This window comes from Nipponia nippon, unplaced genomic scaffold (genome assembly GCF_047370975.1).
Source record: "Nipponia nippon isolate SJK-2023a ecotype South Korea unplaced genomic scaffold, ASM4737097v1 scaffold_2, whole genome shotgun sequence".
NCBI classification, from domain to species: Eukaryota; Metazoa; Chordata; class Aves; order Pelecaniformes; family Threskiornithidae; genus Nipponia; species Nipponia nippon.
Genome location: NW_028262336.1, coordinates 56,451,321 through 56,464,927, shown reverse-complemented (window position 1 = coordinate 56,464,927; position 13,607 = coordinate 56,451,321). Strand labels below are relative to the sequence as shown.

The window sequence follows — 13,607 nt, the reverse complement described above, 5'->3', positions numbered from 1 at the left end:
GAACCCCTGTCAATTCAGTTTTCTTCAGCTCAGGTCTAAATGCTCCCTCCTCCTCTTCGATCCAACTTGGAAGGCCTGCAATAGCTCAGTGTGTCTACATGATCACTTCCCGTAATTTCCTTTCTGTTTGAAGTAGAGTGGTGTTACAAGCATATAGAGGTATGTTGGGGAAACCACAGGAAGTCAGATTAAATAAGATTTTAAGTTAAATACATGGGCTGTATAGTATGTAATGTCCCTGTAAATGTTTTTACATATACTTAATTTCAAGATGTTTATCCCACATAGCTATCAAATGACATTATACTTTGCCTGTGAGGAAACTTCACAACTGCTAAGGGAGCGCAGTATATCTAGTACCAGAGGAACACCAGCCTGTCTCTCAGGCAGCTCCATGTCTGTCTCATGGGACAAGGAGAAGCAGCTACATCAAACATGGATGTAGCAATGCCCAGGAGGAGAACGTGGCCATTCACAAAGCATCTTTTAGCAACACAGAAATCATTATCCAAGCCCTGGTGCAGCATCCTTGGCCAGCATATTTAAATAGTGTGTAAGGAGTTTCCTTCCAAGAATTATTAAAGAAGGGATGTCAGGGATTCAGACTAACTGCTTTGCTTTTGCCCTCTGCCACAGAGAAGGTGTTGCAAGGCAGAGAAGGCTAGACCCTTGGAAAAAATCTCACTGTGAACACAACTAAATCCTAGTGAGAGAGGCACAGAATGACAGGTTTTGTCCCTGTGTTGTCCAAGAGGACGAGCTGCCAGGTCCACAGCAGTAACACAGGAGAGAAGAGAGAAAAGAATGCTTCCTTCCTGCTAGTTTCCCTCTGATATCAAATGTGTGCTATAGCCCCATCTGGGATAAAAAGGTGTGCTGCAAGCACATCCCAATTTACACGATATAGAAGAAGCATCACAGTTACATATGCTTCCAGCGCTGCCTTTCTGTCATGGTTTAACCCCAGTCAACAGCTAAGCACCATGCAGCTGCTGCTCACCCTCTCCCCCCACCCCCCTTGGTGGGATGGGGGAGAGAATCAGAAAAAAAGGTAAAACACATGGGTTGCGATAAAGACAGTTTAATAGGACAGCAGAGAAAGAAAATAATAATCAATCACAATAATAATGATAAAAGAATATACAAAACAAGTGATGCACAATGCAATTGCTCACGACCTGCTGCCCAATGCCCAGACCATCCCCAAGCAGCAATTGCTGTGCCCCAGCCAGCTCCCCCCAGTTTATATGCTGGGCATGATGCCACACAGTATGGAACAGCCCTTTGGCCAGTTGGGGTCAGCCCCCCTGGCTGTGCCCCCTCCCAGCTTCTTGTGCACCTGGCAGAGCATGGGAAGCTGAAAAGTCCTTGACTGGTGTAAGCAGTGCTCAGCAACAACTAAACCATCAGTGTGTTTTATCACATTATTCTCATACTAAATCCAAAACACAGCACTATGCCAGCTACTAGGAAGAAAATTAACTCTATGCCAGCCAAAACCAGGACACTTTCCCAGCTGTTGCCACAGCCCAGCGTCTGCCACTGAAAGCAACTTCTGATCTGCAGCTTGCTTTCTCTGCACTGTTAGCTTGAGGCGAACAATCATCCTCAGAGGAGAAGACAGGGCAGTGCCTAATAACCCTGTAACCACTGGGACAGGAGGGTAAGTGTTTGCTGACAACATCCCTAGTTACCGGTGTGTTTGTGTGTTTGAGGGGCAGCGGATCATACTGAATCCCCGAGCCTCTCCTAAAGTCACGTGGCTGGCTTGTGCTGCAGGGATAATTCCACCTCTAATCTCAGCATTCCACCAGTCTCACTCCTGTTAGCACTTACACAATCTCTAGAGAAAAATAAATAGTATATCAAACTATACAGACCACTGTTTCTGAATTTTTTATATTTGAAAAACACATAAACAAGTTCATAAAATATTTTTAGAAAATGTGTGTGCGTGTGTACATAATGTATATATTATATACACAATATGCACATGCTATGTATGTGTGTATTTATATAAATCACATGTACACATATATAATGTAAGATATAAATACATATTTGCCTAAGTACGAAAAACAAGTCGTCCATCTACTTGTGCACTATAATGATTACTGCAAAGACAACGGTATAAAGTTAGGGAAAGTGAAGATAAGATAGAGAGAAGGTTTATTGGCTCAGCTGGAAACCCAGCTCTTCCAGAAAAGAACTTGGGACGCTCCAAGGTCAAGAACATTCGTGGAGCTTTTAAGAATATGTTCGTTACTTAAATCTCCACAGGAGGGCAGTGCATCCCATGATTTTTCTACGTATTTGCATGTATACTTTTAACTTTCTCGTAACTGTAGAGAGCTGTAACTTCTAAGGACTAAAGACCACGCACCACAAACACTCGAAGTCCTAGTTTTATGTATAAAGTTTACTTAATATCACTGGGTATGCGTGTGTGTACGTATAGGGACAATCACAGCTAATAATGTCAATAGGTCTAGCAATATCTTGAAAGAGATGCTTTGAGATTGGAGCTATAAAGGGACATCATAAACACACTAACAGGTGCAAAGATATGTTTGTAATGGAGCTTAAGGGCCCTCCATCAAATCTGCATGGTTGTAAGAACAGGAATAATTCCACCCTGTGACCCAAATAACGTTATTGAATATGAAACTAAAAACTTAAATATTGTCAGATTAAAGGCTTTATATTTGTCTTCTATATTCTCAATATGATCAGATTTATCAATTGAAGAGAAGTTATTTGCTGTATTTTATCTTATTTTTGTACTCCTTTAAAGGTTTAGTTTTAGCAGCAATATGTGGGAACACTTGCCTTGTTAAAAAAGCTCAAATATATTGACATTTTAGGTATAAGTGTACAGAGTGATTTGCATTATTCATGAGAATGGGGTGAGATACTGATGCATTCTGCATATACTATGGAAAGCAAGGTGAAATAGGGAAAGAAAAAATGTCAGCCTGTGGACAGTGATGAGGAACTGAGGAAACAGAACCATCACTGTTGCAGTGCTGAAACTTTTGAAGAAGAAAAAGCCATTGCACTTCCATAGAGAGTTTCTAATTGGGAAGGTGGTACAGTCTCTTTGTAGAGGTAGGTGATGGGAAGAGGCTTCCAGTCATTTAACTTATATGTTTGCCTTTATTTTCTGAAGCCGTATGGGTTTGGGGAGGTGAGAAAGACCTGCAGCCTATTTAAGTGTTTGCTGAGGTCCCCAGCAATATTATTTCTGAGGTCATGAGCCAGTGTGGCTTTCCATCAGATGAACAAGCTGCTGTTACAAGCATGAAGATTGCAAAATCCAAAGACAGCTGTCAAGAAGAAGGTGGCAGGAGTCCTGGGATACCAACATTGCTTTTGTGGTGTGGGTCTGTGGTAACACGGAAGTCTACCAACCTCTGGATGTCTGAATGCAACCAACAGCCAAAGCAACTATCATGTATGTTTTGGAAACAGAGAAGGCAGTCAGCATGAACGCCGCCAAGCAGTAAGATGCTTAGTGCAACGCTTGATATCTACTTTTTATCAGATAAGTTGCACCTTTTGTGCCTGGCAAGCCCACACTTCCAGAGATCTGAGTCACTCTGTGAGGTGTTTGCTTGGTATCTAGGTAGTGGTTTATTTGTCCGTTAATCACATTCCTTACAGCAGAGATCTGGAGATTTGCTGCTGCTTCCAGCTTTCATACTGAAGGAGCTCCATGTTTCTAAAATGAAACTGTCTGTTTATGAAGAAAACTATTTACAGACATTCTCTAACTGCTGTTGGCCTCTTGCAGAGACTAACTTTCTGGATCTTTTTCCAAACTCTTACTTACTGTATTTCTCCACTCCACTGCCGCAGAGGTTACTTCTTCAGTCTTTCTCCATCTTTATTTTGACTCTGTTTAATTAAGACTCCATTAAGTCTGTTGTCCTTTCTCCTTTGACAAGGCTGCTCAGGTATACAGCAGAGGAGCCAAACCTTTGAGTTTCCTCAGATTTAAGGCACTCAACAAAACACTTCCCCATTTTTCTGGTACCTCACTGTATCCAACAATAGCAGTTAAGGGTGTGGAAGATATCGGGTAAAGCTTCAAAGGACAATTTGCCTTGGCAGCTCCCAGCAGGACAACATGCACACTTTCCTTTCTGCATCTGAGTAATTCTGGCATGCCAGAGCTAGGTGATGTGGGCAGTGGTGCAGAAACTGGGGAAAGAGGACCATCACTATCCCAGTGCTGAAAATTTCTGCAGAAGGAAAAGAAAAAGACTGACTGCAGGCCATCATCAGGAGCCAAGATAGTCAAGCAGGGGGTTGATGTATTTATTTATGCTAAAAGCTAGAAAGGTATTCTGTCTGGCAGCCCTGAACTTCTTGTTTTATAATTAAAGAGGCCTGAGAGTCTCCTTATTTGATGATAACATATTCCAGCTGTTTAGTCTTTAAGGAAAAATACTAGAACTCATAAGACTTGCAAGCAAGACATGAAAGACCAGGAGTTCAGTAGGAGTCCAGACTTCAGACAGGCAGGGGGTTTTTTTGTCAAATAAAAAAGCAAGCTTTAAAAAAGATATTTCAACTAAGCATTATGCTCTACTCTATTATGCGCTCCATAATTACACTTTATAGGTTTGACAAGAGAACACTTACTTGCAAAAAATTAATCCAGAATGAATGTAATCCAAATATATCAAGATGAATAGTATGATTGAAATTTTGCTCTCAATAACTCCTTTTAAGACTTTAAGATTTATTCCAATAAAGAGGTCCTTTTTTTTTCAGGATGGAATTAATTACTAAGTACAATGACCAAGGCTTATATGCTAATAGTTCTTGTGAGAGTCATTTATATTAGAATTTTCATTTTGGGCACTTAAAAGAATTGCAGCTTTAGCTAAATCTAAAAAATTACCCAATAAAACTGATTCTCCTAATGGACTTTGCCAGGACAAGATACTGTGAGACTATCTTAAATCAGCTTCTCTGGAAGAACTTGTCTGGTCATTGAAAAAGAGACTAGTGTTACGTGATCTTTCAGCAAAGGGACACTAGAGGTCTTGCCAGTGTATTTGTGACAATTCAGGCCAGGGAATCACACTCTTTGACTAATGCAGCTGTGACAGCTTTTAACAGTAGACTAGGCTGCTGAGAAGTTGAAAGAGAGCCAGCAACTGCGAATGGCCCTGCCCCAAGAGGACAATGAGGTCTGCTGCTAGTCAGCTCCAACAGCAGCAGCCCTTGAGAGTCAGGTGATGGAAAATTGAGAACAGAGGTGAGAAAAGATGTTAGAAATGGAATTAATAATGATATGCTTTGAAGTAAAATGAGTTAACTGTTACCAGCAGCCAGAGGGGTTTGTTGAAGGGCGATACACGAGTTCATCTGTACCTGAATGTGAGGGACTGCTTGATCAGGGGGGTTGGACAAGGTGACCTCCTGAGTTCTCTTCCAACCTCAACCATCCTGTGATTCTGTCACTTGTCAACAGGGGTAAGTGAAAGAGGGCCAAGCTTGTGCCCCGGGCTCCCCCTGGGGCACTCTCAGCTCCCTCCCTGACTCTGGGATAGCCTCTTCCAAGACAGTAGCAGGCAAAGCTCCCCGCTGAATCCCCACTGGCAGCACCCCAGCAGGCAGGGTGGAAGAGGCCAGGCTCCAAGGCAGTTCAGGCAGGCCTTACATGGGAGCGTGAGACTGACTAGAGTGGGGCCAAAGGGCTGTCTAGCTTACAGTGTCCTGCCTCAAGCAGTGGCATTTCAAGAAAAGGAAGAACAGGGCAATCATATCCTGTCACTTCCCCTTAATACTCCTCCAACCTCTGACCATTTTAAGCTTAGGGGTTTTCCTGAGTCTGTTCTTGTTTGCCTATTTAGTGACCTACAATGGATTTCTCTTTCAGGTGCTTTCCCAGTCTCTCTGCGGGCCCATGTACTATGTGCATCCACAACATCCTTGGCAAGGTGTTCCCCAATTATACTATGAGGTATGAGATGAGATACTAACTTTTCCTGGTTTTGAGCCTGGATCTCATTAGCTTATGCATCGGGTTTGCATGGCAAGGTTTTGGTAGCAGGGGGCTACAGGGGTGGTTTCTGTGAGAAGCTGCTAGAAGCTTCCCCTACGTCCGATAGAGCCAATGCCAGCTGGCTCCAAGACAGACCCACCGCTGGCCAAGGCTGAGCCCATCAGCGACAGTGGTAGCGCCTCTGTGATAACATATGTAAGAAGGGGAAAAAAAACCTCTGCAACTGCAGCTGGAGAGAAGAGTGAGAATATGTGAGAGGAACAGCCCTGCAGACACCAAAGTCAGTGAAGAAGGAGGGGGAGGAGGTGCTCCAGGTGCCAGAGCAGGGATTTCCCTGCAGCCTGTGGTGAAGACCATGGTGAGGCAGGCTGTCCATCTGCAGCCCATGGAGGTCCACAATGGAGCAGATCTCCACCTGCAGCCCGTGGAGGACCCCACACCACAGCAGGTGAATGCACTTGAAGGATGCTGTGAGCCCATGGGAAACCTGTGCTGGAGCAGGCTCCTGGCAGGACCTGTGGCCCTGTGAAGAGAGGAGCCTGCGCTGAAGCAGGTTTGCTGGCAGGACTTGTGACCCTGTGGGGCACCCACGCTGGAGCAGTCTGTTCCTGAAGGACTGCACCCCAGGGAAGGGACCCACACTGGAGCAGGGGAAGAGTGTGAGGAGTCCTCCCCGTGAGGAGGAAGGAGCGGCAGAGACAACGTGTGATGAACTGACTGCAACCCCCGTTCCCCCTCCCCCTGCGCTGCTGGTGGGGAGGAGGTAGAGAAAATCAGGAGTAAAGATGAGCCTGGGAAGAAGGTAGTGGTGGAGGGAAGGTGTTTTTAAGATTAGGTTTTATTTCTCATTATCCTACTCCGATTTGATCAGTAATAAATTAAACTAATTTCCCCAAGTTGAGTCTGTTTTGCCTGTGACGGTATTTGGTGAATGATCTCTCCCTGTCCTTATCTTGACCCATGATCCTTTCATTATATTTTCTCTCCCCTGTCCAGCTGAGAAGGGGGAGTGATGGAGTGGCTTTGGTGGACACTTGGCATCCAGCCAGGATCAACCCACCACAGCTTAATATGTTATTCCCCAGTTCTTGCTTGGGCAAAGGCAGTGAAACTCATCCCTATCAGCTTCTGCACTCCATTGAGGATTTTGTAGACGTCTTTCCTACTTACCTTACATTGTCTCTTTTCTGAGCTGAAGAGTCCTAAACTATTTAACTCTAAGGTTTTAAATTCATACCTTAGGTCATACCACATGCACTTCTGTTGACCTTTTCCAGTTCTTGTAGATCCTATCTATGATGAAAAGACCAGAAGTGCACAAAGTAAACAAAGTCTGGGTGAACCATGGATTTCTACAGTGCCGAGCTGATGCATGGAATTATGTATTATGATTCATAGTGGTCACTGCAGAACAACATCATTTTGTACACAAAGCTATGACTGGATTACCCCATGTGCATTACTTCAGACTTACAAATGCTGAATTTCACCCTCGAACATTCATGCTGTCATGCGCACCCTTGGGTATGTAGCATATACTCTAAGCATCTCCTTAGAGAAACACCACTCTGGTGGGTATCAATGTAGACCTCATTATTTTAAACACTTTGAACCAGAAAAAATGACAAAAATGATCAGATGACTTTAAGGATGATCTCTGACCCTCTCATGTGTCAGCATAGATGTAGCCAAACAGACACTGAACCCAAAATGGAGCACAGTCAATCTAGGGAACGTTTATCAAGGCACCGCAAACCCTGACTGTCCCTGCCCAGGCCCCCAGGGCTCCCCGCACCCTGCCCAGGGCCCAGGACCCCATGGCAGGGCTGTCAGCCCCTGCCCCATCGATGCCGCAGCAGGGCCGGTTTCCAGCTCCCCGCAGCCCTGCCCTGCCCGGCCATGGGCCCCGCTGAGCCAGGCCCACCTGTGGGCCCACGTCCCAGCCTGGCCTCGGCCTGTCCCCAGGGAGGTGCCTGATGCCCAGGGCTGGGGCTGCCCCGGTGCCGCCTGGCTGCCCTGTGCCTGGCTGGGGCTGGAACGGGCCCTGGCTGCCAGCCCCCTTCAGAAATGCATTGAAATTTAAAAATATATGTATTTGGTGCACCGTTTTGGGCAAGGAGAAGGATTCCAAGTTAGCCAACATCTCATTCAAATATTGCTGCTTTTAAAATTTGTGTGAAGGCGGTATGCCAATGCCAGCTTCTAAGATATATATAAAAAAAGAAAAAGATGAATAGGTATGCAAGTTAAAAAGAATCAATCTTCAAAATGCTTGGGAAAAATAAGACTTAAAATGATACAGAAATCTAAAAAAAGCACAATAGCAATGGGAAAGAGATGATTAATTTTATTTCATAACTTGATTTCCCTGGCCTCTTCTAAGCTTGGAATTTTCTCACACATGGCAGGTGCAAACGAAGGAAAGAATCTTAAATCATGTCCTTTTTATTTTTTTCTTATTATAGATATAAAAAATTTCAAGCATATTAATAGATTAAATATTGCTAAACAATAACAAAAAAAACCACAAAAAAACAAAACCCAAAACTAAACAGAAGCCTATGCATTCATGTCTTCTGAGTAAAATTACATTAACTACAGAGGCAATCAAGTAAGCGTGTCGCCCAGGACCCGTATTCCCCAAACCAAAGGTGATATAGACATGAACTTCTCAATAACCTCTCAAATGGCAATCTATATTTATGTGTATATCTTTTTTTTACATATATATATATGTATGTCAACTCATACCCACTGACCAAGGAGGGTAGAAGTCTTGCTACCTTTTGGTGCCCCAGAAGGACATGTTTCCAGTGTCAAAGAGCAGTATGTTGGGCCACTTTAATAATTCTTCTCCTCCTCTCTAAACACCCCCCCACAAAACCTCACAGTATACACCGTCGGACTCAAAAGATTGCAGTCATTGGGTTAATTTCTGTATTCCTTTCTCAAGGAACAATCCTGCTGACCCAAATGGGAATTTTGCCTAATCTGAGCTAACTAGAGGCTAGTTAGTCAATTGGCGTGAAGAGATTCCTGTTCCTTTTTAGACAATGTCAGAAGAGGGATGAAGGGCTATGAAGAGCTGCATGAGGCTTGAGAGAAGAACATTTTCAGTCAGTTGTGAGCATCTTTTCTCTCTTGCAAAAGGAGCAACTCCATATTTTTCAAAATATAGCAGTTGATGTCCAAAGTGCAACATTTCTGCCCTTTTGGCTCTATTTGATGATGTCAGTTACAGTTCAGGCACATTGCAGAACATTTTAGGAGGCACTAAGTGCTTGAGGATCAGGTTCAAAATAAAACAGAGTGAAAATCTGCATTAGAGCTAAAAGAAGTAATGGTTTTCATTGTAGAAATACTTGCATGTTTAAAAAAAAAAAAAAAAAAAAGAGAGAGATTTCAGTATAACCTCCAAAAAAGTTTCTGCCACAGCAAAATGCTGAAAACAGTTTTGGTAGTGAGAAAGCTGGAATTCTGTGAAAGTGGATGGTGAAGGGACTTGAACAGCAAGGTGAAACCATGCACTGCTAAATTAATACACAGGTTTGCAAAACATAAATAAACTAACTGAATTTCTGCTTGACGGATGTGGGACGGCTTAGGAAGAGCCATTGTTCTTTCTTTGGAGGTCTTGGTGCAAGCAGGCATTTTGGAGCATGTGCTAGAGCTGAACAGGAGCTCAGAGCCCTGGACCCACACAGCAACATATTCTGTGGGCTCCTCTCTTTCAGTACACGTGAGGTGATTTAAAGTAGCAAGCCCATCTCACTGCACATGCGCACCCAGCACACACGCTGGTAGTGCAGGGTAGCTTCCAGGCAAATTGATGGGAAGGTTTGGACGGGTTATGTATCACTAAGGTTGGCCTTGTGGGCAGAAAATGTGCAGATCAATTACAACTAACACTGTGAAATTCCACAAAACACTTCAGATGGCTTTTGAAAGGTAGTACTAGGTCCACTCACATTTATCCTGTGCCAATAACTGATGATACTTTAGCAGAAGATAGGATATACAAATATCTCACAGTTGATTTTGTGGTTATCCAGCCTCTATCGTGAAGAAATTTGTGTGATTAGTGGTGGAAAATTGTGTGTTAATCATGTCACATACAAAGAAAAAAGGCAGATTTTAAGGGCCGTGGGTGTTGTCTTTTACTTAGGCACAGGAGCTCAGAAATCAGTATGGGTCTGCTCAAGGCAGACCTAGCATGTGGTGTCCGAACCAACTATCCACGATGTTGAAGACAGCCTCCTACTCAGCGTTGGATGGAGGCGCAGTGCAGCAAAAGGATACCGTATATCTTTGTCTCACTTGTGAGGGGAAACTTGTCTGGCTCTGTCAGGTGTTTTTTGGCTCTTCTCCGTCAATAAGGGCCAAAGGTAGGTAAAAAACTGTAAATACTACAGGAAAAACTTTGCCTTTTTCTGTCCCCAGTACATATTCTGTAGCAGTTGTCTTTCCAAGCACACAGGCAGTTATTGAGATGTGAGGATAATTAAAACATGACACAGTATATCCAGACAAGCTGGAAAAGGATATTTCAGAGAGGAGTCCCAAACAGAGGACTGCATAATCAACCTGCCATTACCTATTTCCAGGGTATTTGGTACATCACCCATTCTAAAGCCTTGCTTTCATTTTTTCTTCTTCTTTCTGTTTGCCCATTTGAAAGAAGTATGTTTCTGACATCTGGCCATAGGGATAGGTTTTCAGCTGGTTTCTGCTGGCACAGAATCACTCCAGTCTGTGGCTGAATTCTCATATATCCAGTTGAAGATCTGGATAATAATCCACACCATTGCCATAAGGAAGATAAACTCATTGTTCATGCACTATAGAAAGCTAAATTCTCTGCTAAGGAGGATGGCGCTTCTCTGTATAACCTATAGTGAATTGGTGAAAATGACTATTTGATACCATTATATATGAGCAGCAGCATTATTACTGTAGTAGGTCAATGTGAGAAAATGTTTTCTTAAATCAACTGCTCCCCACTGTCCTGAGAAATTAATAACTTCAAGAAATGAAAATATAATCCATTCAGCAGCTGAAGTAGTCTCAAACATTGATAGTTCTAGCTTTCCTTTCATTGCATGAGAAATTTTGCTATATAAAATTGAAATAAATAACATGAGTCAATCTAACCTTTTCAAAGGTTAGTGTGGTTTGGTTCTGATAAAGAGTTGGGTGAGTGTTGTGGTGAATTCACAGTGGCTATGCATTATGCATTAACTGTAAAATGACAAGCTATGTTTACTCATTCTTTTATGGAAATACAACAAAAGAGAAAGCAATATATTAAAAACAAACAAACAAACAAAAAATGCAGCACATATTGCTTAGAAAAATAACTCCCCTACCCCAAATCCAACTTCAGTTTATGCTCTAATTCATATACAGTTATATTTCACATTCACTGAGAATCACAAGCCTTTGGTTAAATACTGAAATCATACAACATAAAAGTAATTTTTGTTCTAAACTTATCCCTTGTCTTCATGCAGTAGGACTAATTCCAGGCCAACACCTCATTATCAATGTTGGGTTTCTTTCAGTGCCTTCTTGAATAAACTCAGTTCCTTCAATGCTTCCATTTCTTACCAGAAAATACAGAAGTAGGATGCATGATATACGTATGGCTTGAGTTCGTCACTGGAGCAAGGTGTTTTGAGGGTAGCCATTCAAAAAAAATGTATTCTGTGTCTACCTATGAATCTCACAGGTGCCTTTCTTCTGGGGATGTCTAAGGCTAAAAAACACTTTCCTGCCTTTGCAAATAGACCTTTACTCCCTCTAACCCATCCATAGGTCCGCTTGACATCGACCTGGCTGACATGGTCCTGCCAGAGAATAAGCTTTCCCTTCTGTTTTCCAAACTGTCGCTGAGCAATACCTTAGGGCGAAACACTTGCATGAATTTCTGGTAAAATTCTTTGGATGCAAAATAGTAAATGAAGGGATCTATGCAGTTGTTGAGGCAACTGAGGCACAAGGTGAACTTGTAGGCAGGGTACAAACTCCTGCCATAAAACAGGCGGATGATCATATGCACAAGTAGGATAAAGTTATTGGGGGCGAAGCAAGTGATGAATACCAAAAGGACTATCATCGCCAGGTATATGGATCTAGTCTTCTGCCTGTTACCATATCTGTTCGATGTCTGAATAAGCTTCCGAATGGTGCCAATATAGCATCCAACTGTTACAACAAAAGGGATCAGGAAGAGCACGACAAATAGCGTGAGGAGAAAGGCTACCCAGGCTGCGAAGTTGGGCAGCATATCCCATTTGAGGACATCAAAACAGGTTATAATCCCCAGTTCTTTCACTTCATAGGTCAGATCTGTGCTTTCAAGTGGGTAGAAGGCTAGTAGCAACAAAATCCACATACCTAGGCAGGCAGCCAGGGCATATCTTTTTCTTCTCCACTTGATCAACTTCATGGGATATACCACACCCATGTACCGCTCGATGCTGATACAGGTCATGGTCAGTATGGAAGAATACATGTTGGAGTAGAACATCACGGTCACGAGGCTGCAAAGAGTCTTGCCAAAGCTCCAGTGATTGTTTTGGATATGATAAAAAATCTGGAAGGGAAAGCAGCTGGCCAGCATGAGGTCCGTGATGCTTAGGTTGATCATGAAGATAACAGAAGGTGTTTTGGGTTTGATGTGACAGCAGAGCACCCAAAGGGAGAACAAATTGCCAGGGATACTGATCATAGCCACCAGTGTATACACAACTGAGAGGGTGATGGAGATAGCTTTATTCTGGAGCATTGCCAGCGTTTCAACGTCCAGGTGGGATGATTCGTTTCCAACCATTATTCAAAAGGGGGTTGTTGATCCCTATAAGCCAGCTGGATCATATCATGAACACTTGGCTTAAAAACCTAGAGAACAAATGTCAAGAGAGAAAAGCAATATGTCAAAACAGAAATTAAGAGCGTACTTCTTCCATTAATCAAACTAAGAAAAAGCCCTATGTAGTTTCACAGATTATCTCTGAATGAACTGAATCCATTAAAATTATCTCCTGAAAACTCTCTCCTCCCTCCGAATCATGGTAATGATTTACCAGTCTCATTTCTTCCTAGCTTTGAACAGCTACTTTTTCTTTGCTGAATGGCTTTCTGGTACTTTTTGCAGTCTATATGTTATCACAACTCTTACATTATTGTAGCATAAAGAAAATCACATATAAAAAATTGAAATTAAATTGATGTCTGCATGAGAACACTATGCCATAGGATCTCCATGACCTAAATCCATCCTGTCTACACTGGATGCCATGACCTTGCTTCTTGTCATACACAATATTTTCTGACTTTTTTTTTTTTTTGGCCAACTGAACAGTGATTTATTCCAAGTAAGTGCTGGATTTTTTAATTTTTTTTTTTTTTTAGTTGTGGAAAGGAGAACATGCAATCAATTCTTCTATAACACAATGTATAATCAAGAACCAGGGACAGATTGCAGTTGCTTGGACTTGTTTGCAGACTGAAGGGACTAGGCTAAAGAAGTAATAAAGAAGTAACAAGACTCTTCTAACAAAAAAAAAGCTATTGAGTTTCAATTTCT

General features: G+C 42.6%; 1 protein-coding gene across 12 annotated transcripts in view; it reads right to left on the bottom strand.

Annotated features, from left to right (window-relative positions):
- Nucleotides 1-8,356: 8,356 nt before the first annotated feature.
- P2RY8 (P2Y receptor family member 8) overlaps nt 8,357-13,607 on the bottom strand; it is a 57,834-nt gene continuing 52,583 nt past the window's right edge. For all 12 annotated transcript variants that reach the window (XM_087758899.1, XM_087758898.1, XM_087758896.1 and 9 more), the window contains one exon: nt 8,357-12,919. In XM_087758899.1, coding sequence (XP_087615025.1) covers nt 11,775-12,851 — 1,077 coding nt within the window. In that variant the 5' untranslated portion in view covers nt 12,852-12,919 and the 3' untranslated portion in view covers nt 8,357-11,774. The remainder of the gene's footprint in view (nt 12,920-13,607) is intronic.